Source organism: Sinohyriopsis cumingii, chromosome 6, assembly GCF_028554795.1.
Source record: "Sinohyriopsis cumingii isolate HCF-2022 chromosome 6, ASM2855479v2, whole genome shotgun sequence".
NCBI classification, from domain to species: Eukaryota; Metazoa; Mollusca; class Bivalvia; order Unionida; family Unionidae; genus Sinohyriopsis; species Sinohyriopsis cumingii.
In genome coordinates this window covers 128,957,232-128,983,123 of record NC_142966.1, presented here as the reverse complement: position 1 = coordinate 128,983,123, position 25,892 = coordinate 128,957,232, and the positions used below count along the sequence as shown (strand labels likewise).

General features: G+C 35.7%; 1 protein-coding gene across 5 annotated transcripts in view; it reads right to left on the bottom strand.

Moving 5' to 3' along the window:
* Window positions 1-25,892, bottom strand: part of LOC149797944 (uncharacterized) — a 127,813-nt gene that overhangs the window by 62,773 nt on the left and 39,148 nt on the right. For 4 of the 5 annotated variants that reach the window (XM_089963005.1, XM_089963006.1, XM_089963007.1 and 1 more), the window contains 3 exons: window positions 25,631-25,738; window positions 17,366-17,446; window positions 16,643-16,750 (listed from right to left, as the gene is read on the bottom strand). In XM_089963005.1, the coding sequence (XP_089819131.1) occupies window positions 16,643-16,750; window positions 17,366-17,446; window positions 25,631-25,738 (297 nt within the window). The remainder of the gene's footprint in view (window positions 1-16,642; window positions 16,751-17,365; window positions 17,447-25,630; window positions 25,739-25,892) is intronic. The other variant, XM_089963008.1, reaches the window with a different exon arrangement.

Genomic DNA, 25,892 nt, shown 5'->3' with positions numbered 1-25,892 from the left:
AGAAGGGTCATATTTGGAGCTAAACACACAGTTGTGCTCGTAAGAAAAACTGATGACAATGATGCGATTTGGCGAAGAGCTGGCCATGCTGGTAAAGTAAACATAACAAAACTCTCACTGTGGATGCCGGTATTAACTCCATTGATCACAGAAGAGCCACGATTACTCTCTTTTATGAATCAAGGTGGTAAATCATTGTTATCGTGGTTTACAGTAACCACAGACACCATTCAAAGTTCCGTCAGAGATGTATTTACTTGGCATTTAGCATCACAACAAGGTGTTTCTGCGCCACGACATATTTTTATTGCACTGCAAGACATGCGTCGGGTGAATAATCAGGAATGGTCTCATATGATATTTGACACACTTGACGTTACCGAGGTTTCGTTGAGAATAAATGGACAACAAGAACCATCCGAAGATATATCATCGTTGGCTGACATTCTTGTCGCGTAACACAAATATAGATACTGGAACGCAAATATCACAGTTTGATTTTACAAAGTTGTTCCCGATTTATTACTTTTCGCTGGAGCATCTTGATTTATCCAAACAATCTGTCGTTGATATACACTTCCGAGCTCGTGTTGGCACCCTACCTAAAATTGCAGATGGTCCGCAAATTGCTTATGGTCCCTATAGAGCAATCGCGGTCATACTCAGTGACAAAGCAATGTTACTTGAAGGTATTAGTGGTCGAATGAGAATCGTTGATGCACCAGTAGAAAACATGTAACAATTAGATCAATCTCGTATTAAATAAAATGTCATACAGTCACGTCAATGTCACTCTGACTCCTGATCAGGCTAAGAAATTACAATAGAAAAACGCGAGCACATGTGGGGCAACGATAACACTAAAAATGATCAGATTACTGGCGGTCCAAACAAATTATCGCTGACTAAAACACAACTTAATCATTTCAATAAAGCAAAACAAGTAAAAACTGGAGTTCGACTTGATTTCGTTCCAAAGGCTGTCAAGGACATGATCAAAACCGGTGGTATCTTTCCTCTTCTCGCTGTAATACCAGCACTGATAGCTGCTGATGCCCCAGCTGTCGCTAAGGCCGCCGCGTTAGGAGCTGTTGCAACCGCTGCTGGAATGGCATTAAAAAAGGCGACTGGAAAAGGATACAAAAAAAGGACGCGGGTTACGACTTCCAGGAACTCCACCATGATGGTACCCAAAACGGTTCTAGGTTTTACACCAGTGTCAACTTTTGATTTACTCGATGCCGTTAAACAATTAAATATAATTTTTTTTAGAGGCGTCTTTATGCGAGATCAGCTACCACGACAACCGAATAATCCAGAAACCGGAATTAATCTTGATAACAGCGATGGTCCAGGAACTCACTGGGTTGCTTACGCGATCGATCCACGTGGAATTATCTATTTTGATTCGTATGGGTTAGCACCGCCAGTTGAATTCCTCAAATAGACAAAAGACATCCCCCTGTCAAAAGTTTGGTACTCAACGCTACCAACACAAACGCTGACCGATCCTCCGATATGTGGTCGTGAAGTATTAAATTTTTTCGATGCGATATCAGCGTCAACCAGACCACCTCACAAAGTCGTACACTACTATACCACGGGTCGATTTAAACAGTTTCCTATCAAATAATGGTTGATATTTACGGAAGATCTCTTCTCAACAGAAAGGTAAAGCGCGCCGACATAGATTTATCAAAATATGAGACCAAAGATGAAATCAATATTCTTTTAAGTCTGACCGGAATAGACCCAGATGAGGTTGTTATTTTTCATAATCGACACGGAAAACTAAAATCCAGCGATATCAAATGGCATGAAATAATTCGTAGGATTATTGGAGCTACTCCGGGTAACATCCCTGTGTTCACTGACAGCGGAAAAATCAGAGATTCGCTAATATCAATCGCGGCGTTAAGAGATGATACGCAAAAAGCTGCAGGGGAACGCGTAAAAAAGACCGGCGATACAATGACAGGTGAACTCAGCATGAACGGTAACAAAATAACCGTGTTAAGAGATTCAACATCCCCGGAAGATGCCGTGACAAAAAATTATGTTGACACCGTTGACGGTAAACTATCCACGTTGCGAGCATAGGCTGATGTTCATGTAAACGCGTTTACAAATCTCCGTGGAAACTTTAGAAAAACCGATGAGACCACGGATAAATTCTTTGGAACTCCTCCCGTCATCGATGTGAAGCTTTCTGATATCAAGACCAACATTGACACGATCAAACAAACACAGCAAGATATCGTAAGTGGGATTCCTGAGATCGTTAACAAAACCAGTTTGATTAAAATCCCATCTGGAGCAATTGCCGGGCATATTACCAACATAGTATACACGGCATCATCTGGATTTGCAACAGGGTCTAAACAAAATAATACTATGAAATATACATTAACAGTCACTGGAGTATACAGGCTGTCTGTGTTCAGTGCTGCTAAATTTGAAATCTTCACAACGTATCCCTAGCGACATTAAACCGACAAGTTTTCCGGGGTTGTAACTATCATATTAAACAAGGGGACCGAAGAAACATTTATACTGGAATCCGCCGACAAGAAATTAACGGCAACATCTTACTGGTGGTGTTTGGAATTTGTAGCTGAAACGCCTCAATTGGTTACTGCGTAAAATAATAAAATGGCGTTAAAAAATAAGTCAGCATCAATGACAACACTGGATGCTCAGCAATATAGATATGATCAAGTACGCGAATGGCAATCGGAGTTAAAAAATACCATTAACGAATGCACAATAAAAGTAAAAAAATACAAGCGACGTGCAGTCATCCTAAACACAATAGTTTATTCAGTATCCGCGATAGTTGCATCTACGGGAGTATTATTATCAGCGCTAACACCAGTGACAACTGCAATGGCGGTCACAATTACAGTTTCAATATCAACGACAATTGCAGGTGTTGCTAATATTTTCGCGAAAAAAATATCCTCATGCGCGCTAACAAAATTGCACGAGTATGAAAAGTTAAACAATGCGGCCACGAGTGCCTGCTCGAAATTGTCGTCGTTGATATCATTAAGTCTCGACGATACAACAATATCAGATTCCGAATTCGCGCAAATGGCAAAGATGTATGAAGACTACACCCAAAGTACAAAGTACTTCGATTTGAAGCAACAAAAGATAAATAACAACAATGTCGGAATTACTTCATCAAGCTCTTCTTGATATAGTCGCAAATACAAGCCCAAAACGAACTTCTTCAATAACAGTAATCTCGACTAAACCAGAATTCAGTATTAACTTTCCAACTGCGATTCCAGTAAACGAAATCGCGTTAGCACAATTACGAGTATATCACAATTGGCCCAATATCAGATCAAAATCGTTCGGTGGATTACCAGCAACTAATTCGTTTGTGTTTGCACATAAAAATAAACCCATGGCACACCAGACTGGAAAGTCATTGGGTTACCAACCGGGTCTTATCAAATCGAAGAAATCAATGAAGAATTACAACGTCGAATAAAAAATATCACAACAAAGGAATCTAAGATAACAATAACTGTTCATGAGCCAACGCTGTCTTCTGCCATCGAAATAAGCACCCAAGACTACGCCGTGGATACATATCAGAGTTCGATCAAAACAGTGTTAGGATGGCCTGAAATTGTTCCGCCGACGCCACCGGAGAAACCAATACCACCAGAACCGAAAAAATCCGATTATACAACGAACACACAATCATACCATGAAATTACTCTAGATTACAAACAACATTTAATTAACATAAAAACTACCATAACTGTGGGTAAGAGCTTCACATTTGTCGACAAAAACGATATAGGTTGGGCTTTGCATTATATACTCCCTTCCACCGCCCAGACCTTCACCTTTGGCTTTAAACTAGATTATATTACCAGATGTTTTGAAGAAGTTAATCAATTACATCAAATACAACGTCAGAGGTTACGGCAGCATTTTCAAGAACAACTCTTTGATTTACAAAGTTCACGCGAAGAAATTATTAAACACGTTGAAAAGATAAATCAGCTTGTATCCGGTATGGAATATCTCCATCAGCGAGCAGTTCAGGAAATAACTGATGACAAGAGCAACAATAAGCAAAAATTTTTAACTGCATACTCGCTAACAGAAGCCACTCTGCCAAATTGTTATTTCCCAGGTATAATACAGCCGAGTTAAGAAAATCTGTCAACGATCTAATCAATGAGTTCTTTGATGACATACTTGCACAACACAGGCTATCACTACCGGAGCCAACTATCCTCAGACATAACAATAGTCTTTCGGGTGACGGCAGACATGTATCCCCGGGCATCGTAAATATAACCGAAGTGGTCGCGGTCAATCTTGTTTGTGATGTCATTGATGGCAGTTACAGAACAGACAGGACAGTATCAAATCAAGCCCAGCAAGGATTTTTTCTTTATTCATTTACTCCGAAAAATGTACCACCTGGATTTCTGATTGTGCAACAATCCAGTCTATCTGCGATGTCACAATCCGTGGCTGACCAGAATAAATTTTAAACTAACAGACCAGAGTGGTCACCTTCTTGATTTACAGAATGAAACACTACATATTAATTTACTTGTGAAATCGTAGAAGTCTTCGACTTCCAAATCTTCGATTTTCAGTCTTAAATACTTTTAGTCGTGAAACGATTTTCGGTCTTCAGTAAAAAATATTTTATTTTATATATATTTTGTACACATCGATAAATTTCTCAATTTTGATAGGATGTTTACTAGTAAAAATCATAAAAATCGTCCGATTTGCTAATTTTGATAGGGTGTTTACTAGTAAAAATCATAAAAATTTAGTAAAAAGCAAATAAAAATACATATATTTATTTTGTTTTACTGAAAAATCATTTACGATTTCACAATTAATCAAGCGAGTATTATACAATGAACCGACCTGATAAAATGTTTGGTACATAACAAAAAACTTCTTGATGAAGCTGTCAGTGCCAGAAAGGTTGCCCCGGAAAAAATAATTGTTGATGAATACGGCACTGACGATTTTATACTGACTGATACGCAACTACAAAGACTAAAAAAAGATCATATTGTGATCGCGCATTGCAGTATACCTCAAATTGTAGAGTATATACGCGTATTTAGATCTTAGATTTATGAATATGTACCACCATATAAATGTTTTCGTGTATGACAAACAAGCGCTCGAACAAGCAGTTAAGGCCGCATTTACCCAAGAAGAAATTAACGTTAAATTTATTATTGACGAATACGGAGACGAAGATTTCTTACTAACACAGCAACAGTTAGATAGTCTCAGACGCGAGCATATTATTTCAATTGTATGTGACCGAGATCAAATTCTCAATTATGCTCACTCTTGCATTAAATCCAGCCGACTAAGGAAAATAGTATCACCTTGATGAGGAAGTAAAAAAAAGTGACATATTTTTTTTTACTTTCAGTTTCATTTCCAAGTACTTGACTTCATTTCCAAGTATTTATAAGTCAACGGACATACTAATTTTTAGCTTTCTTACACGAGTATTTATCACCTTCCTTGTTTCATATTCTTGAACTAATTCCAATCTAATTTTTTCAATTGCACGAGACAACGAAACAAATTCATTTATTTGTGCTTCTTCTACTGTGTAGCCAGCGATTTATATAAACTCGTCTGGATCCTTTTTATAACTCGGTACTGAGCAGGCAAAATATAACGCCCTGCGCATTTAGCTTCATGTAGTGATTCAAAATCAGACATGATTGTTTCAGCATTTAGTTTATCGGATATATTAAATCCGCGCTCTTCTAATTTTTTAATAGCAACAATCACATCATTGATATTTTCGTAATTCATATATATATCAATACTATATATTTAAAAAAAAAAAAATTACACACCACATCTCCTTAGAGTCTCTAGGGTGTCTTATGACCAAACTCAGGAGCGGAAACACAACCCCCATGTGAGCCCCTAACCTGTCAAATAACAGTCTAGAAAGCCCAGAGGGCGTGTTTGCGAAAGACGAAACATTCCCTGTCTTGAACCCCTAGCTTACCCAAATGATATGCTAGCGGGTTCATGTAAGGACAGATATATACATACATTTGTAAGCTTCTAAGGTGCCATCACATCTTAGCAAGTTTTCAGTAGGACAATACAACATATAGTTTTGTAAGCTTCTAAGGTGCCATCACATCTTAGCAAGTTTACAGGGACGGCACAACATATAGTTTTGTAAGCTTTTAAGGTGCCATCGCATCTTAGCAAGTTTACAGTAGGACAGTACAACATATAGTATTTACATGTATTTCCATCTGTAAGCTTCTAAGGTGCCATCGCATCTTAGCAACTTTACAGGGACAGTACAACATATAGTATTTATATGTATTTACATCTGTAAGCTTCTAAGGTGCCATCGCATCTTAGCAAGTATACAGGGACAGTACAGCATGTATTTTTTTAACAAAGGACAGCACAGACAGATACGGGGTTATATTCTACACTCAACAAAGTTGCACATCCTCCCCCAAAATCAATCCCGCGAGGTGTAAAATATCATCCCGTCAGGGTGATAACGCGGAAAGTTGTGCAACTTTGTTGGGTCTTGAAACCCCGTACTTAATTCGGACGCTATAGTATATAAACTGACTGATACTTGGAAGTTCAAAAATAGCTCACTCGGTTTTTCGTACTTCTTTTATTAAATATAATCGCAGAAAAAATACAGATGAACCAGAAAACCAAACGAATTCAGTAAAACAAGGATTTTATCTGTGAAAAAAAATATTATTTATTGTACACCCGCGCGTGTGATTGTCTTTGATAAAATCCTTGATAAAATCAACGGGAAGTAATTGGAGACCCTGTTGTGATCGTATAGGTAATACGGAGAACTGTTTACCCGTTTGTAGTGTATATCGTTACAGTTAACAAGTTCTGAACTGGATTTTAAACACTGAATTTAAATTCTGAACTGGATTCTAAATTTAAGTTGGATCTAACACAGAATTTATATTGCTTATGACAAATAACACTTACCTGTACTGACAAACGCAGAAGTGTTATAGACTGTGACGCAGTGTGTATACAATTGGCTGTATACCGCTCTGCCGCGCTGGATAAATTGACATCTCAAGGAGTGTTGCGCAAGGGGAGGAAACTAATTGCATGATATATGCTTAACGGAGTTATCTCCCATTTACATTAAAAACTTCAGGATTTTAGTGAAGGAAATAATGAAAAACAATTTTTTGACTATATTTTTTGAGAGGGCAGATTTGCATATATTTTTTGCCACGGAGTGTATTGAGAATCTGTGAATATCAAAATACTTGCCAGCCTCGCACATTGAATGAAATATTGTTTCTTCATTCGTATCTAAATTTCTGGATACAACTCCCTTGGCTCTTTTATTGTTACAGCCAGTATTACCAGACCTACAATTCTGGCTTTGTGTGACAGCCCTCAGATTGGATAAATTATTATTAAGTTTTTGTCCATCAATGTGATCAATCACAAGACAATCTTTTATCTCTCCATTAAATACCTCGAACACGAAACGATGACGGAGATACCTCTTTTTCCCAGCAGAACTAAACATTAAATAACCAGTATTAGTAACAACACCAACTGGTTTTTTCAACCTGCAATGTCTGACTATTCCATTACGTTTCTCTTCATAATTCTTAATGATAGGATGTGGAACAAATTCTTGGCTCATTTATATAATATTGTATTTGTCTAATTTATAATTTGTTTGAAAACTTAGTTAAATAATCACGGTCACATTTTAGCGTAACATCGTTATTTTTTTTCTTATAATATCTTTTAAGTTCACGGTATCTCTTTCCCCCGCCACTTGCACATAACTGTGTTTTATCCCTGACCCCAACACCACATCGCAGACACGGTATTGGTCCTAAACTCCCTCTTCGGACGCTTTCGGAATGTTCCCCCAGAATTCTTTTCCGCAGGATTTATTACAAACAGTTACAGATCCAACTTTAAGCCACTTGCACTGATTCATTGTATATATAATATTTCTTATTTAAATATTTGTCTTAAATATAATATGGAGGAGTTTGAAAGATTATCTGCCATCGGCACCGGAAAGCTTCTAGATTCGATCTTGACAGACTAACCCCTGATTCGCAAAGGCGAGCTCTGACTGATCTGTTTGATATTATCAGGAATGCCAAAAAAGAATTTCGTAATGATGGAGCATTTCACGTATGGTCTACATTTAAAATTATACGCGACACCGAAGGTGTCGTTGACGAAGTCAATGTTGACTCTGTCATTGATGCTACAATGAATGATGCACGAGCGAAAACAATTATCGATTATCTCTTTGATAATCAGAAATATTTTTTCAGAATAAAATTTATTGTGCAAGATGATTCCGATACGTGGATTATCCGTGATAAAAATGACCCTGTCCTTGTTAATGGAAAAACCGTTCTGTTAAGATTCGAAACCAGGAATGTTGACTGAAATTGATAAACCATATTACACTCGAGCGTATCCTGTGACCGCGGTCATTTATGAAATCTATCCGATAAAAACACCAAAAATCAATAAACTCACCCCAATGAGATTTTCAAGGCTGAATTGTGTAGCCGAGCGAGTAATGGAACATTTCAAAAATGCGATGCGCGGAAACGGTCTAACTGATCTAAGACGTTCCAAGATAGCAGCATGGGCTGTAAAAGTCAAGGACACAGAAGCATCAATAAACGATGTTGCCGAGCTAGAAAAAGCATTAAGATTCCCCATAACCGTAACAACGATAACAGAAGAAGTATTATACAAATCGAAATATAATCGGAAGGGAGCTCCAATAAATATCATTGATCATAACGCTCACGCTTGGACTAACGCAGTTACGATATTTCCGCGGGATCGTGTTGTGAAATATTATTCGGGAAATATATTTGATTTTATTAAACAGATAAGCAAAAACGAACCTGTGTCGATGTGATTGTTTAAAAGTTCCGAAGATGGCGAGTATGATCAATTTGTAAGATCTAATGGTGAATTATACCGGACGGAATTTCTGCAACAACAAATGAAAAAACTCGCAGAGAAATATTCAGAAAACACTGAGCAGTTATTAACTAATTGTTTTATAGTTCCATCAGTTGCTGCCCATACTGCCAGAGAGCGAAATTCGTGGAGACCAACCCGAAGTGAGTTTCTTGAAGATATACAATTGAGTTGTGTCGAGTATGGACATGGCGGTTTGTGGAATACCAAGTATGACCACAAGGATATCATTTCCGTGTATATGGTTGCGTGTTATCCGGGAAGCTCTCTTGGGATGGGCGAGTGTAGTGGATATTTTAGGAGATTTGGACATCCCACGAACTCGATGACGCGAGTTGCTATAAATGGTCCTTTACCCGATTTTTCCCTGACAGGATTTGCTCATGTAACGTCGTTTGCGCTAGCTGAAAAACTTCATCCGATTTATTATGTTTGATTTGGCAGACATTTCTCAGAGAAACGCTGGGCACCAATAGTGTTATTGCGATATATGCTTGACAGCCGAATACTGGTATCGTTGACGGTCAGTGAAGCAATTATATCATATCGACCGCAGACTTCGGTTTGGTTACCAACACCGGAGGGTATCAGTCTCAATGAAGTCATTGAAGAATATGCACGATATCAACAATAACGCTCCTAATATTCTTAAAATTAAACTCAGAAATAGTGAAAAAACAGCAAAAGATCTCGGGAGAAGAATAATCGGTAAATTTACTCAAGGTGGTGCATATGATCATAAACGACATCACTCACGATTGATTATGGATGATGCTGATTTAAGTTTTATAATTGCTGATGCCGCTGCGAGAAATATATTTTGTAATCAGGAGTACACTTTCTTGTCCGACGGAAGACGGTTGGGCACAATTGCAAGTTATATTAATGGAGAATCACCTCAATACACACATTTAAGATCTTCGATGCTGGCTTATGTTTCTATAAATTTGCTATCGCAAGTAAATAGATTTCCCGACACCGCAGTTAGAGTTGCAACGGATTCATTTTATATCGATAAATGATATTCAGAATCACTGGCTCGTTTTACAAGCACTGATGAATCATGGAGTTCGTGGAGAATAAAAAAGGAAATGCTACATTGTTATTGTCAATCCGCTGATGTTGCTATCAAAGACAGTTATTGCAAATCAGAATTATCAGAAATGTCGTCGGCGCCGTCTGTGTATGATCCAATCACCAGACACAAAACCGTTTATTCAACGGACCGGGTGGGTCTGGTAAGACAGCCCGAGAGATTGAATTATTTCGTGGAAAATAGAAGATTTTCGATTAAGAAATGATTGTGTTAACACCAACACACAGACTCGCCAGCGAGATGAAACAACGAGGAGTTAATTCTTGTACTTATCATAGCTTTTTCAAATACAGCGGTGGTGTATGGACTCCAGATCGAATGGGAACGAAATACATTAAGCGGAATATTATTTGGGATGAAATAGACACAGTATCGTTAGATATATTAAAATTGATCCTGGATTGGCTGCTAACAAAAAATACTGCAGTCGTTATGTGCGGCGATCACGGTCAGCCACCACCTTTGTTGGTCCATCTCCGCATTTGTGGTTAAAAGATTTTGTAGATTATCATGAAGAAGTATCTGATGATTATAGATCTCTTGATGCAACGTTGAAGGAATTTAAAACATTAATCAGATTACAACCGAATAAAATTCAATGTGAAATTATGCGCAAAATAATTTCAGAGACTTCAATGAGTGACTTTTGGAAAACGTGGAGACCAAAGTAGAAAGATAGGGACACACGTCAGATGAAATTGTTTTTACTGCAACGAGAAACGTTTCCAATGTTGCCAGTGCCATTGTGTTATAGACCAGCTGCTACGCGGTTACAGAATATAGATGTTGATATTCCTGGGAAAACAGAGAAACAGAATTTAGTATTAAATGATATTGTCACAGTTGATGTCAATGTTGTTGAAGATGCACTAAAAATGAACAAATCCCCGTGGACGCTAGCATACGCAATGACGATACATTCATCTCAAGGACTAACTATTTCTGATACAGTTGTTTGGATTATTGATGATCGAATCGAGTGGTCAAACTTACTTTACTTGTCAGTGTCTCGAGTCAGAAGAATATCTCAATTGCGAAGAATCATCTTGGAAGAGTCAATGGCTGATGAAATTAGTAATGAAAACAACAGTGATATAATAAGAAAAAAATTAGCCGGTTACAAACAGAATGAAAAAAAAAGTAATCGCGATTTTGATCTCGATGTTAAATTTATCATGACACTGAAACAACAGCAGAATAATCACTGTGCGAGCTGTAATTGTATAATGTTGTGGTGTTGCACTAATAAAAATCCAAAACAATTTACCCTAGACAGAAAAGATAACAATCTTGGTCATACACGACAAAATGTGATGCTGACATGTCTTGAGTGTAATCAACGTAGGGGTGCTAGCTAGTTAAGTGATTTGGGTGGTAATTGTATGTCTTCGGGAATTACTTGTAATTGTTCACGTGTGAATCCACGTTGAGGGGCAGTTGAATTCAGCCTGTAGATTGCTGGCCTACCAGTAGATCTAGTTATGTTAGATATCTTGTGTGTCGTGATGCTCCAGATAGGATCAGTCGCTCTTTTTTTTACCACCTTCAAGTTCACCTGGTTCATATAAATATTTCACAGTGACATTGCCCAGTATTGGTTGCGCTGAAAAATCACGTCGTTGTACGGGTATATTTGTTTGGTAATTGCATTAATAGGTTTCATGTTGGTTGTTCTAGTTATTTCATTATTTAATGCAGTTATCACGCTTGGTAATCTTGCAACCCATTCACGCGATCTCTTGTCCTGAATGAATTCCTTCGCGTACTGATACCCAAATAACCGCTCAGCAAGTGTTCGATTAAATCGTTCAACAATTTCCTGATCACGATGAATCGCGGCATGTCCTCGTCTAATGGTGACATTATGTTGTTTCATCGTTGATGATACTGCACCTTGAAATTCTTTGCCAGGATCAACTTGTAATAGATTTGGCCATCGCAAACCACCTCGTTGAGAAATTCGTTCAAACGCAGAAGCAACCTCAGATGCTGTTTTAGTCGTTAACGGTTCTGCATCTTTGTATTTACTTGCAACATCAACTATGGTTAACACGTACTTGTATGTTCGACGACGAACGGTATCATGTGGTAGAAATAATATATCAGCTTGATGAACTTCATTTGGCACACTAACATTAAAATGTGCAAAATTAATTTTCTTAGGGCGCGGTAGATAAATTTGCCATATTGCCTGTTTGGATAACCAATCTGCTGCAGTATCACTTGTGACTTTTGCTGCACTGGCAAGTTTACTAATTGCTGCGCTACCCCTCCAGTATCCTCTTGGGGAATAATAAATCGACTCCATTGTAATTAATTACCAGCGCCTAATACAAGCTTAGATTTCATCGCAGATTTTATTAACCAGCTTGCTAACCTCTCCTTGAAAGATTTATCAGTAATGGAATTTAACGCGTGAAGTAATTTCACATCCGCGAGATGCCTATCTTGTAGATTTTTACTTTTATAGGCTACATCATGGACATGGCATGCTTTATCAACAGCATTTATTGGTTCTTCTCTGGGTTTTGGTCGATCTTGGTCATCAAGTCTGATATCAAGTCGGGTTCCAGGTCTACAGTAATTATATCCGGGTAGATGTTTTTCTCTGGGATATTTCGCCCACGGAGTTCCGGGTAATTTTCCTAACTTGGCTGCGATATCACCGCCCTTTATTTTTAGCTGACTTTGGTTTCGGCGCTGACTTTGGTTTTGTAGCTGACTTTGATTTCGGCGCTCCACTGGAGATAAATTTAAATTTCTTTGTACCGCATCGTTCACACTTGCCTGTAAGCGCTTGTCGATTATTTTTTGTTGTAGTGGTTGTTATGTCTACAGTTGGTGTACGTGCTCTACATTTCACACAATATAAATCCATATTTATATTATATTATTCTAATAGAGATCACTGACTTTTCTGCTACAAGGAAACGAGAACCAGTTAAGCATCACGCAGCGCTACCAAATTATGTTCGTATGATTAAAATTGGCCCATCTGGGAGTGGTAAGACACAGTTGTTACTTAATTTAATAATGAAGTGGATGAAGTGGGACAAGTTGTATTTGGTAGCACCAAGTGTAGACGATCAACGATGCTACGAAGTGTTAAAAGATTTTAATGAAAGTGCAAAATCATTAAACGACGGCGATGATGTTGTTGAATTTATAACTGACATTAATGAAGCACCAAGCATTGATGATATTGACGGGGAAATTAACAATTTAGTCGTGTATGATGATGTGATGTTGGATAAACAATCAAATCCTGCCAGGGTATTTTCCAGAGACAGGCACAAAAACACTGATGTGATTTATGTAACCCAACGATATACCCAAATTCCTAAAGTGATCAGGGATAACTGTAATATTCTTGCTGTGTTTAACGGAGTTGATACACACACGTTACGAAATATACATCAGACTTGGTGCAGTGGCGATATGGATATAAATAAGTTTAGAAATTTATTTAGTAAGGCTCAGTCAACACCATACGGATTTATAACAATAAATCTACATGATCCTCGAACACGGTATCCACTCGGGTTAGATACGATTTTTGGATAAATTGGTTTTCGAAAAAGGACACAGGAGGGCGACGACAACAAAATGCAGCAACGACGGCGATAACGAAGCGTCCTCGCGTTTTTTAAAGGGTTTATTTCGCCCTCCCTTTTTGCCTAAAAACTTGTAGGATTCGCCTGCCCTCTTCTGGATATATTAGAATTAATCATGATTTATTAATGACAACGTTTCGCCTGCACCTGAAAATGATAAAAAACCTAACCAACCAAAAATCAGATTTGACCTTCACAAATTGAAAGATCCAAATATCGCAGAAGCATTCCAATCAATGATCGGTGGTACATTTGCAACTTTGATAACCCTGAACAGCCGAAACACTTACCTATAGTCCTTAACAATCACGTTGAACACAGCTGTGACTAGCACAGTTAGCAAGATCATTGATAAATATCGTCGAACAAAGAAACCTTGCGTCACACCAGATGTCCTTGAACTATGTGACAAAAGAAGAGAAGAGAAAAAGGACAACATGATCACGGAAAGTACGAAAAAGGCAAAGGAATTCTGGATAGAAAGACAATGCTGCAAAATCGAAGAAAGTATGAGTAGAAATGTAGCAAAATGGAATATCAACTGGTGAAAGATCTCACAACCCATAACCAAGGGAAAACTACCACCATCCAAGACATCGGAAAAATGCCTCACAGAATATCAAAATATACTCAAGTGATGGACAGAATACTGCTCCAAATTGTATAGTCCTGTGACCCAAGGAGGTCCAGAATTACTAAATTGCCCCCAGGCAGAAGAAATTGATGACAACCCACTTCGTGAGGAAGTAAAAATTGCACTTAGGGCATTAAAGAAAGGAAATTCAGCTGGCTTTGACAACATACCAGCAGAGCTCGTTCAAGCACAAGGATTTCATATATTCACAGTCCTAACGATAACATGCAACAAAATATGACAGACAGTAGAATTGACCCACCACATGGACTCTTGGTCATCGTGCTGCCCAAGAAAGGAAGCCTACAGATATGCCAAGTCTACAGAACCATCCGTCTGATAAGTCCCCCGAGCAAAGTCATGCTGAAAATTTTTTTCAACAGACCAAAGCCTCAGGCAGAGAAAATTAATGCTGAAGATGAGGCATGCTTCCGAACAGGATGGGTCACCACATAACAAATCTTCAATCTCAGACTCTTTTGCAAGAAATACCGTCAACAGTAGTTACAAATTGGCAGCAGAGAAGATTGGTTTCGAACAACAGTTGGAGACAAACACGGGTGTATACTTTCACCTGCACTCTTCAACGGTTTCCTAGAAATGATCATGGAGGATGCCCTGCATGAAAACAAGGGCACTGTCAACATCTGAGGAAGAGCAATCACCAACCTTTGCTTCGCAGATGATGTTGATGATTCAGCAGGAGATGAAATAGAACTGGCTGACTTGGTTGAGCGCCTCGACACAACATTCACAGCATACAGTATGGAGATTAGCAAAGATAAAACAAACTGATGACAAACAACACCAATGGCATCAGTGCAGAAATAAAGATCAGTGGACAGAAGCTGGAAAGAGTCACAAGCTTCAAGTACTTGAGATCAATTATCACAGATCAGAGCTCTAATCAGGAACTACTTTGCACGAGTGCCCAGACAATATCAACAATAACACAGTTGAGACCAATATGGAAAGATAAAAAATTGCTTTTGCTCCAAAAATAAGTCCGAATTGCTCGATTCTCATATCCATCGTTCTGTATGTTTGTAAAACATGGACACTTACATCAGATTTACAAAGCAGGATCCAAACCTTAGAAATTAAATGCTACCGCAAGATCCTCGGCATCTCATACATTGGCCATGTAAACAACGACAAAAGGCCACAAGATGATCAAATGAGCCATGTCATCTTGTCGACTGTAAAAAAGCGCAAACTGAAGTAGTACGGAAATGTATCAATATCATCTGGACTGGCAAGCACAGTTTTGCAAGGCGCAGTGCGAGGGTGCAGAAGAAGAGATAGAGAAAGAAGTGGGATGACAACATTAAAGAATGGACATGCGTGGGATTTGGAGATTGGTTGTAAAAGTCAACTGTGGTGCCCCAACGACCTCTTAGGTTAAGGGATTGATGATGACGACGATGATGATGATAATTACCAAAATGTGGGACCAATCTCTATATCGAAGGGAGATCCCTCTAAGTACAGTGTATGTGGTCAGATAATATTTCGCTTTTTATGTACAACGGTTTGATCTGGTAGGGCTGGATTTGTGAGGTAGTATCAGTTCTCTTAATGTATTGTAAGTGGGTAACGTATTTGAATTTTATTTTAAGTTTACGCCCAATAAGTACCATATTCAATTTATGTGCACCAAGTAGCACATTGTATGCACTTATATTGTCTTTTGTATTAACTAATTCCGGAGACAATTAAACGACTTTAATACAAGCAAGAATATGATGGTCGTGATTGTTTCAATATTAAGTTTTGGAATCGTTCTCGATATGGAAGGTTATATGAACAGAGTTTCTTACACGCTAAACAATAAATATGATCGGCTTCAATCAAACTACACTAAAATAGAAAAAGTTTAAAAAACCGGATGAAATTTTTTATTTATAATTTTGATTTGAGATCTACTTTTTGTTTGTTTTCCTATATATGAAACTGACACTAAGCTCCACCATTTTAGAAATATCAATGATACTAAAACCTAAATCTTCAATGGTGAAATCGTTCCTGTATATAATAGTTCTCTACACCATGGCTATTCGACTTAGTCGTCACAAAAAAGTAAACTGCAAAAATATCATCAAAGAAGAAAAAAGCAAAGCAATCTAAATCTGCGTTCATAGTCTTTCCTCTTTCTTTTCCTTATATGCAATGCTCATGTTAGTGGTGTGATCGAGAGTACCTATAAATATAGCAGATTACCTGGCAAAATCGATCCCATTCACACTCCTGTTCCAAAACTGATCTTACCTTTTTTGAAGGTCTAAAACCGTTTTCTTTTCCTGAGTCAGGGCTCGATGCATATCGTTAAGTGACTGTTCTAATTGCTTATTTTGCCTCTGAATTGTGTCATATGTACTAGAAAAAAAAAGAATAATGCATATCAACAGTATATTAGTTTGCACTATAGCGAATACGTTTCAAAAATACACTATCCGTACAAAAAAGTATGCGTGTATTTATGTATGTATTTGTGTATGAATGTATGTATGTATGTATGTATGTATGTATGTATGTATGTATGTATGTATGTATTTTTCGCGTTCAAATGAAACCAATTTACAGAATAATATGTAATAGGCATGTAATCAAGGAACAGTCTTCATAAACAATATAAGACTCAAGAAACAATGTGCAATTATCAAGTAATGGAACATCATGTTCGAAATTCAGTATACCCTCTGCTTTGCATTCTGGTCAGAATTAATATTGCTTGCATATTATTCTGCTTCAAATGTTATTAAATTTCAAAAACATGAAATTGATTATGTATATTTAAATACTACTAAATTACCGCTATCGACCGAATTCAATCATATCATCCGTCACGTTAATGTGTTGTTCATTTAAATCAGCTTTTTTACCCATCCAAAAGTGGAACACAGCTAAATAAGCACATTGATACCTATTGAAGTATCCACCAATAATTCTCAAAAAAGGACAAAGTAAGAATGGATGAAATATATTTCTTACGTTTGGAGTGTCTCCCTATCATTATATAGTTGCGTGTTAACTGCATCTGTGCTTTTGATTTCCAACATCAGAGTTTCTAACCTTGAATAATTGCAAAATATAAACAGACAATTAAATGCAGGGATTATGTAAAATGAGATCTTGTTTTATTTTTTTATTTTTTCTGAAGCTCAGATCTGAAACGAAATATTGTTTCACATGAGGAACACTTTCAGTAATAATGATTGTATTCTACTGATATGAAAGCATGAATATAAAATATATTGTAAGTCTTGGTACTCTTTCAAAAATATTAAGACAGACACTTGACTATCAGGAAATTATCAACTGATCGGATTTATTCAAGTGAAAGGTACTTTATTACCGCAGAGCAACAAAAGTTAACAATATAAGCCATAGCCACTTCAAGGGGAATCATGAATAGTATTTGGACAGATTCAGCATGATACAAAAAGTGACGAATATAATTAATGGAGACCAAAATCATGCAGCCATTTTACATAAATGAACAATTAATATATTCATGGTATGCTTTTAACAACAAGAATATAAGCATTTTCTTTCAAAATATAATGTCACGGAGAATAAAGATACAACTGGGATTACTTTATAAACAGGTTTACAGATTCGACCACACTTTGTCGACGCCTAAAGAATTTCTTTCTTTGTTGAATTAAATATCTTTCAGAAAAAGAATTTTGAGACAAAGGTAGAAATCCAAGTGTACCAAACTTAACATGTATACGTAGAAACAAACATATATCTACTATCCTAATTTGAAACTGGATTTTCGGTTGGGATTGACAGAGACTAAGACATATATGACTGTATTATTATATCCAAAACCTTATTCGAAATAGATGTTTGAATGAATGATTTTAAGGCCAAAAACAACAAAAGAAAGACAAACTACAGACAAATAATGAACATATGATTTTGTTCTTCAAGTTACTAAAATATTTATCATCTGCCAGGATAATGAAAATAGATAACGGCTTCATATTAGCCTGTAAGAAGAATTGAAAACTAGCTAAGCCAAGATGCGAAAGCTGGACGGTGTAAGCATTGTCAAAGTTATTGATTTATAATCTGCACTAAAAGAAGAATCATCCTTCGTTTGATTCAAAACTATTACCAAGACATTTAGCGAAACATTCGGTTTTAAGTCTTAAATGATTAACATAAATAATATATGTATGAGATTCTAGAAACGAATAAGAAGGATATCCAGAGTTACTAACACTAGCTGAGTGATGTTCTTATTAGAGAGTATGGTCGATATAAATTCAAACTATATTCATTCAAGAATGAAAAATACCGCTGGTGAAGACATCCCCTGTAAAGGCATAAAGGCATATTGTCTGTAAAATATTTGATTATTGACTAATGCAATTGTACGATCACACATACTGATGTCTCAAAAGTTCTGTCTTTAAATGTTAGTTTAGCTGTATTATTTCCACGTTCTTAAGATTTCTAAAGAAATCCGCGAGACACATGTATTTGTTCCGTTATTAATATAAGCCATTAACAATAATACAATTTACTCATGATTTATCAAGATTACATAGTCGCCTTAGCAACCACTGTCTATCTTAGCCTGTATTTAGCATAATATTATAAAGATACAAAACGATAACGTAGAAAATATGTATGTTTAAGTCTCAACCAGATTTAATACAAGCATAGGATTTCAACAATTAGTGGCTCCATAAATTGCCATACTGTAAGCCTCCATTAAGTAACTGCAAGCTTAAGCTAAGTTTTCAATAGAACAAAATTAAATTGAGCCAGTTATTTGGAATATTTACATTATCATCTGACACAAAACAATTCCTTCACAAAGTAACAACATTTTCCTTTCGATTCATGTAAAAGTGAATAATGCGTTTAACCTAATTTTGTAATTGTATGAGTATTTTAAATCCTTTATTTTACTTACAACTTAGATCAAGCCAAGTGAATTATATGTCAGTGTTAAAATGAACACATTTGTAACTGGATTATAGTTTTTCTTGTTCATCAAAAACATATTCTTTGCTTCTTTAAAATGTCTGATGAAAGGAAATATACAATGGTTCTAGTCCATTTGTTAGGTACTAATATTAAAAACATTCATATTGTTTTGTTTTACATAGTATCAAAATATACATAAACCCAGTTTGGAAGAGTCAAATGTAACGTTTTTGAAACAGAATAGGCTTTTATGTAATGTTATTATTTCCGGCAATGGTTCGTCAAAGTATGCAAGTCCATTTTATGTACATATCATTAACTGATTATGGAAATGATTCTGAAGCAATCGCATCATATCGGTAGCAACTGGTGCTTCAGTCTATATATTTAGTTACAATTTTACTTCATTTCAGTGCCTTTTTAAGCATTAATATTATATATAAAATTATATGGACGTTGTCACGGAATTATGTATGAGTCATATCAATATGTATATGTTGTCAAAAATGTACTCGGGTTTCGTTGCCGCGTACAGCGTCACCCGAGGGTGGTATATTTTTTCGGCTCTAGTTATTTCGAAATCCTGAGCGAAACTCAGACCATGCTGCACGAGCATTTGCCTGCAGCGGAAAACCTAAGTACCTAGCTGCGCATATCTGTCAAAGCTAGTGTACATATAGAGCAAATTCTCTATAACCAAATTACAAGTCTTGTCAGGAAGCTTACTCCTTTACTGAAGCAAATTTCCAGTTGTAGAGGTGATGAAATTTTCTTTATTACTATTCGTTTTATGACAGAATTGTTTCATACTTTAGATGTTTTATATTTTTTTTCTAAATTCTACAGAGAGTCAACACTTAGTTTATACAACGCCATATTAGAAATACTTTAGTCTGGTTCGAGTTAGCTATTTGTTGTAACTGAACAGGCAAATTGATACTTAATTATACGCTACATGCATTGAACGGTTAATGTAATGGGTAACGAATGATGTGGAGTCACAGAACTCTGTGTGGTTTCGTGTGACGTATACGCTGTGTTATGGTGACGTTGGATCGGAAGAGTGTACTGGTTTTCCCGATGCGAGGGACCGGGTCTTCGCGACCATCGGGTCTGTGATTGATGTGAGGGCTCTCGAGGGATCCTTCAACAGACTTGAGAAGGGCGGACCATGCGTGGGTGCTTCTCTGGCCATTGACTAGAGCGCGTGGAACCGGAGTTGCATCTTGGACGTCAAATGAGCGCCACGATAGTTATATACAGTGTTCCATGTTATTTACACTATTGGTATTTCATAATTTCATTCATTCCTATTGCTATATCGTTATGTGAACGATCGATAGGATCATAATTTCATTCATTCCTATTGCAATATCGTTATGTGAACGATCGATAGGTTCATATAATTTCATTCATTCCTATCGTTATATGAACGATCGATAGGTTCATAATTTCATTCAATCCTATTGCTATATCGTTATGTGAACGATTGATAGGTTCATAATTTCATTCACTCCTATTTCAATATCGGTTTACGATCGATAGGTTCATAATTACATGGATTTCAAAATCGTTATTTGAACGATACATTCAAATTTACATTCTTTTCAATATCGTCATATGAACGATACATTCAAATTTACCTGCTTGTCAATATCGTTTTATGAACGATGCATTGAAATTTACATTCTTTCTAAATCGTTATTTGAACGATACATTCAAATTCACAGGCATTTCAATATCGTTATATGAACGATACATTCAAGACTTTATATTGGGGTGTAAATCATATACTTTTATTTTGTTGATCGGAGATAGGACCTAATTCACGTTTGTTTGAAATTCCATTTGTTAAATTCATGGCTTGAGTTTTTCTCGTTGAGTTAATTGTTGTTGATAGTTCCATGTTAGGAACTTTATAATTTTCCTTATCTTTTTGTTTATAATGCTGTCAGATTTGTTAATATTTAAATTGTGTTTATAAATAAACATCTTGTAAACACAGTTGCTTTTGGTGTCTTCCCTAATCCAGTCCCAACCCGGCTTCATCCTGTGACAGACGTGTTTATGAATATATATATATATATATATATATATATATATATATATATATATATATATATATATATATATATATATATATATATATATATTTGTTCCTTAGTATACTTTTGTTCTATGTATGTTTTGCTTCAGCACCAGACTGATTGATCTGACCATGATCGCAACTTTTCTTTATTGTTGTGATCATCATGTATTTACCAGTTATGCTGTTTCTAACCCAAGCTGCACATTATGTTTTGAGCGATTAGAAACATAAAAGAACTATATTATCTAAATGTTTCAGAGCGCCAGTTGTCAAAACTCTTTTAATTACCAATATAACCTCTAGAATTTTGTGGAGGATAACAAAGATAAGAGGCACATAGATCTGAAAGACTACCATTATTCTAAACCACGTCATATACATCTAACGGTACATAGGTTTAGTACCAGTATTGCCTTCATTCTGTCTATGGTCATAACTGTCTTATTGTTATACTCATTATTGGTTTATAAGTAATGGTAACCTGAATTTTTATTGTTATATGTTATGAAATGCAAATTGATCAAAATAATTACTCTAATTGTTATGTGTTATCGAATCGTGTTATCTCAGTTATTTTTATTATAGTTATTATGTTTTATCTTTATTTATCTTACTCTCTACTTTATGCTGCATACTTCTTCATATGCTGCGTTAGAATAAAATATCCTGAAGAGATACTGTTTGCTGTTAATGCTGAACCCTTAGCTGTTGCTCCTGAAACACATATTCATAACGCTGCTTTGATGTATTTACGTGTAACACGCCTTAATAGTTTTGCAATCCATGTGCTTAGATTCTAAAACGACTCTTTTAATTAAAGTTTGAATAATTAGTTCTTTCTTAGGTCGCATGCAAGTACTTATTTTAAATCGTATGACTACCTTCAGATTTTTTCAGAAGCTCTAATGAGTAAGCAACACGTTTCTGCTGACGTTAACATAAATGCAAAAATCAACGTGTTTGATAGAAACAAACTAATATGTCGTAACTAATGAAGTTAATAAAATATACGACTGATTTTCTTTTGAGTAACGTTCGGTTGCGAAGCATTTGTTGCGTATAACGTGTCTTCAGCAAAATTGGATGAAGTAACTTCAATTTATAATTGTTTGGTAATGTTTTTGCTATATTATCAGGCAGAAACACGTTTATAATCCGCTGACAATGTAGCTACATTACAATAATAATTTCATATTATGCATGAAAACCGATTTTTCAGTATCATCTTGAAGGAGTTAGCCGACTCCTATTTGAAAATTGTACAAAACATTATACACAGGCATTAACTTTGTTGTAAACGTCTTACTTATAACATATCTTTTGTTTTTCACAATTTTCCGTTTCACCAATGTTATTTCTAAGACACCATGCTTTTGACTGTATCTCAAAGTATTATTTTGTATGTGTTTTATTGATTATTCATCTTATGATTTATATTAAATATCTGTTAATTTTGTAATTTAAAGTCGTTTTAATTGCACGATGTCGTTGAAAGTAAATAACATTAACGCCGTCTTCGTAAGCCTTAGACTACATGTATTTGCTTTGTTTCCTGCGATCGTTTTGGCTATATCCACAATTCTTTCTTTTCTACAGTTATGTCAGTACCTTACTATTGGCTTTCATCACATAGTTCAAATCAGAAATTGTTGCAATAAGGCCACTTATTGGCCTTTCAATCTCTTGCTAATGTATCTGGTTTTCCTTAATTTGCATTGCTCCTTTAACTGTCCCAGGTTTGATTATTAAATGTTGAAGTCGTCAAGAGATGCTGTATATCCCGAATATCACCAAACAAACCAAAAATATCACCATTTATCTTCAACTTCATTGTTTGTAAATAGGATTGGATGTTCGGAATCTCTCCTGTTTATCCCCTACTTTGTTACAATATTGTATCGATTCTATAATTGTAACGTCCAGTTACATTACATACACAAATGTCATCTTGGTTAAAGATTTGCAATTATATAAAGTGTTATGGTATTTACTGTGTTTAGAACGTACATAAACAGGAAGGCTACGACAACTCAGACACAGTATCACATTCAGCAGACGTCAATATTTTGATGAGGCCCATGTAACCTAAACAATTTTAAATTTAAATGGTCGTATACACCGTGCATTAATTGTTTGCTTTGTTTCGTTGTTTGCTGTTTGTTGTTTTTAATTGTTTTCGCCGGATGTTTTACTTTTGAATTCTGCAATAGGCTTTAAACTTCAGTAATTTCGTTATTGTCGACATTTAAACGTACTGTACATTTAACTTCCTCCATGTCAATATGTAGGCTGTGAAACGCATACACGAGTATATTTCATTCACTTTGATCTGAAAAGTCATTTGGAGTTATTTTGTGCTAGATTGCATGTCGAGAAAATATTTGGACAAGACATTTGCGATTATGGTATAAGTATTTAAATAATTCCAACGAAACTGATGCTACTTTTCAAAGACTATCAAAACAAAGGTAGCCATTCGATATGAATAGAAAAAAGTATGGGTGAATGCAAAACTACCTTGAACAATGTTCTTGACTTCAACATTAATATATCGTCTATCAATACAACATACAACAATGCAAAATACATCACTTTCATTATTTCATCCATTATATATTTTAACTCCACATACTTCAAGTTAGTTTAAGGTACAAATAACCAGATTAGTGTTAAATAAATTTAAAGAAAGTGGCACGTGCCTCTGCTCTAATTATGCACTGTAAGTAAATATTAAAGACTTCATTCAATTTATACAGTTATTCGTCGTTTCTTTATATTATTTTCACATCGCTTTGTTTTGTTTGGCACAAGCCGAGTCATTCTTTTTCTTTCTCTCTTAGTTTTTTTCTTTGATTCTTTTCTCTTTCTTTATTGCGCATATCTCCTTGTAGCCTTTGGTTTCTGTTTTTCTTCTGTTTTGAAACCTACACGTCATCATTATGAATGTGTTCAACAACCAACCTTTCAAACGTTCTGTCCCATATTCTCTCTTATCGCCCACATAACATAAACCATTTATTTATTCAATGTGAAAGCAATAAATGTACCTTAACGTACACAAATGTATCGTTTTCTCTTGAAAAAGAAGACATAGGTTGTATTCCCTTTTTAAACATTATTTTTGAATCATTGAAGATCCTATTAGCACAATTGTTTTAGTGCTAAATGAAACATCAATTTTGATAAATTATAACGGTATTCTTTGTGTTAATGCTTTTAAAGATATACATAAATATAAATTGGATATAGCGAGTATCTTCGAAGTTTCTACTCTATGCAATTAAATATATATCTGGACAGTGAAGTAACAGTGTCGGGTCAAATGACATGTATTTGTATTGGGTGTAAGTTCATAATGCTACGAAAATAAACTTAAAAGACAAATAAAATGGAACGTGCGTCATATAAGCGTGCATGTAAAACATAAATAGTTAACAATAAATAATAATTTAAATGTTTGGATTGTATTTGTCTTACGAATCGCTGTTATCATTATCTGACATATCACAAATAATTTTCATGTCTAATCTGATATTATAGTTTGAAACTAAACTTAATTGGTTATTTGAGTAAATATCGATGGTAAAGTTTACATATTCTTTGGAAATTGTATAAACGGAACCAATCAATTGCGATGTAAGGAAGTAAGACGGATATGGAATATGCATTGCAGATATTCACACCATTGATGATATCTCAGTCTATACAGCTCAAGTATTTATCAAATTGGCACCTGCTCAGGCTTGGCAGGCAGAGATGATACATAAGCTGTACTAATTCTCGAGTAAGGGTGGGAAAGATGCTTTTAAAGATTGGACATAAAATACAGCAAAAGTAAAATGTTCACGGGAGTGAAAAATTCTTATTTCAAACACTTCAACTTTCCTACGATTCAATGTCTTGTTAGTATTCAAGTTACCGCGATGTTCAGAGGAATAGAAAAAGAACCAACCCAAACAAAGAAATCAAAAATGAAAACAAAAAGAAACAACACCAATCCCGAAAACATACATATATATATATATATATATATATATATATATATATATATATATATATATATATATATATATATATAGTCAATGTCTTTCAATGTTCTATTCTCTTTAAGACATGTTCATGTGCGTGATATGCGTATATAATTAATGATAAGAAAAACATGGCTGACGACCTAGCATTATCGATCAACATTCACACACCAGTTGCAAGTCCTACCTTACCTTTTCTGTAAGTCTGAGACTGTTTTCCTTTCATGAGACAGGGAATGATCCTGATCTTGAACTGATTTTTGTAGCATTTCTTTTTCCTTCCAAATTTGGTTATTTGTACTATAAATAGATAATTATAAATAAAATAATACATATCAATAGTTAAGGTACATAACTGTAATATAATACATTATTTTCTAAAATATATGATACCTATATGAAGTAAAGTCAGATATATGTTCATATTCTTTGCAGGTTTAGATGAAACCATGAG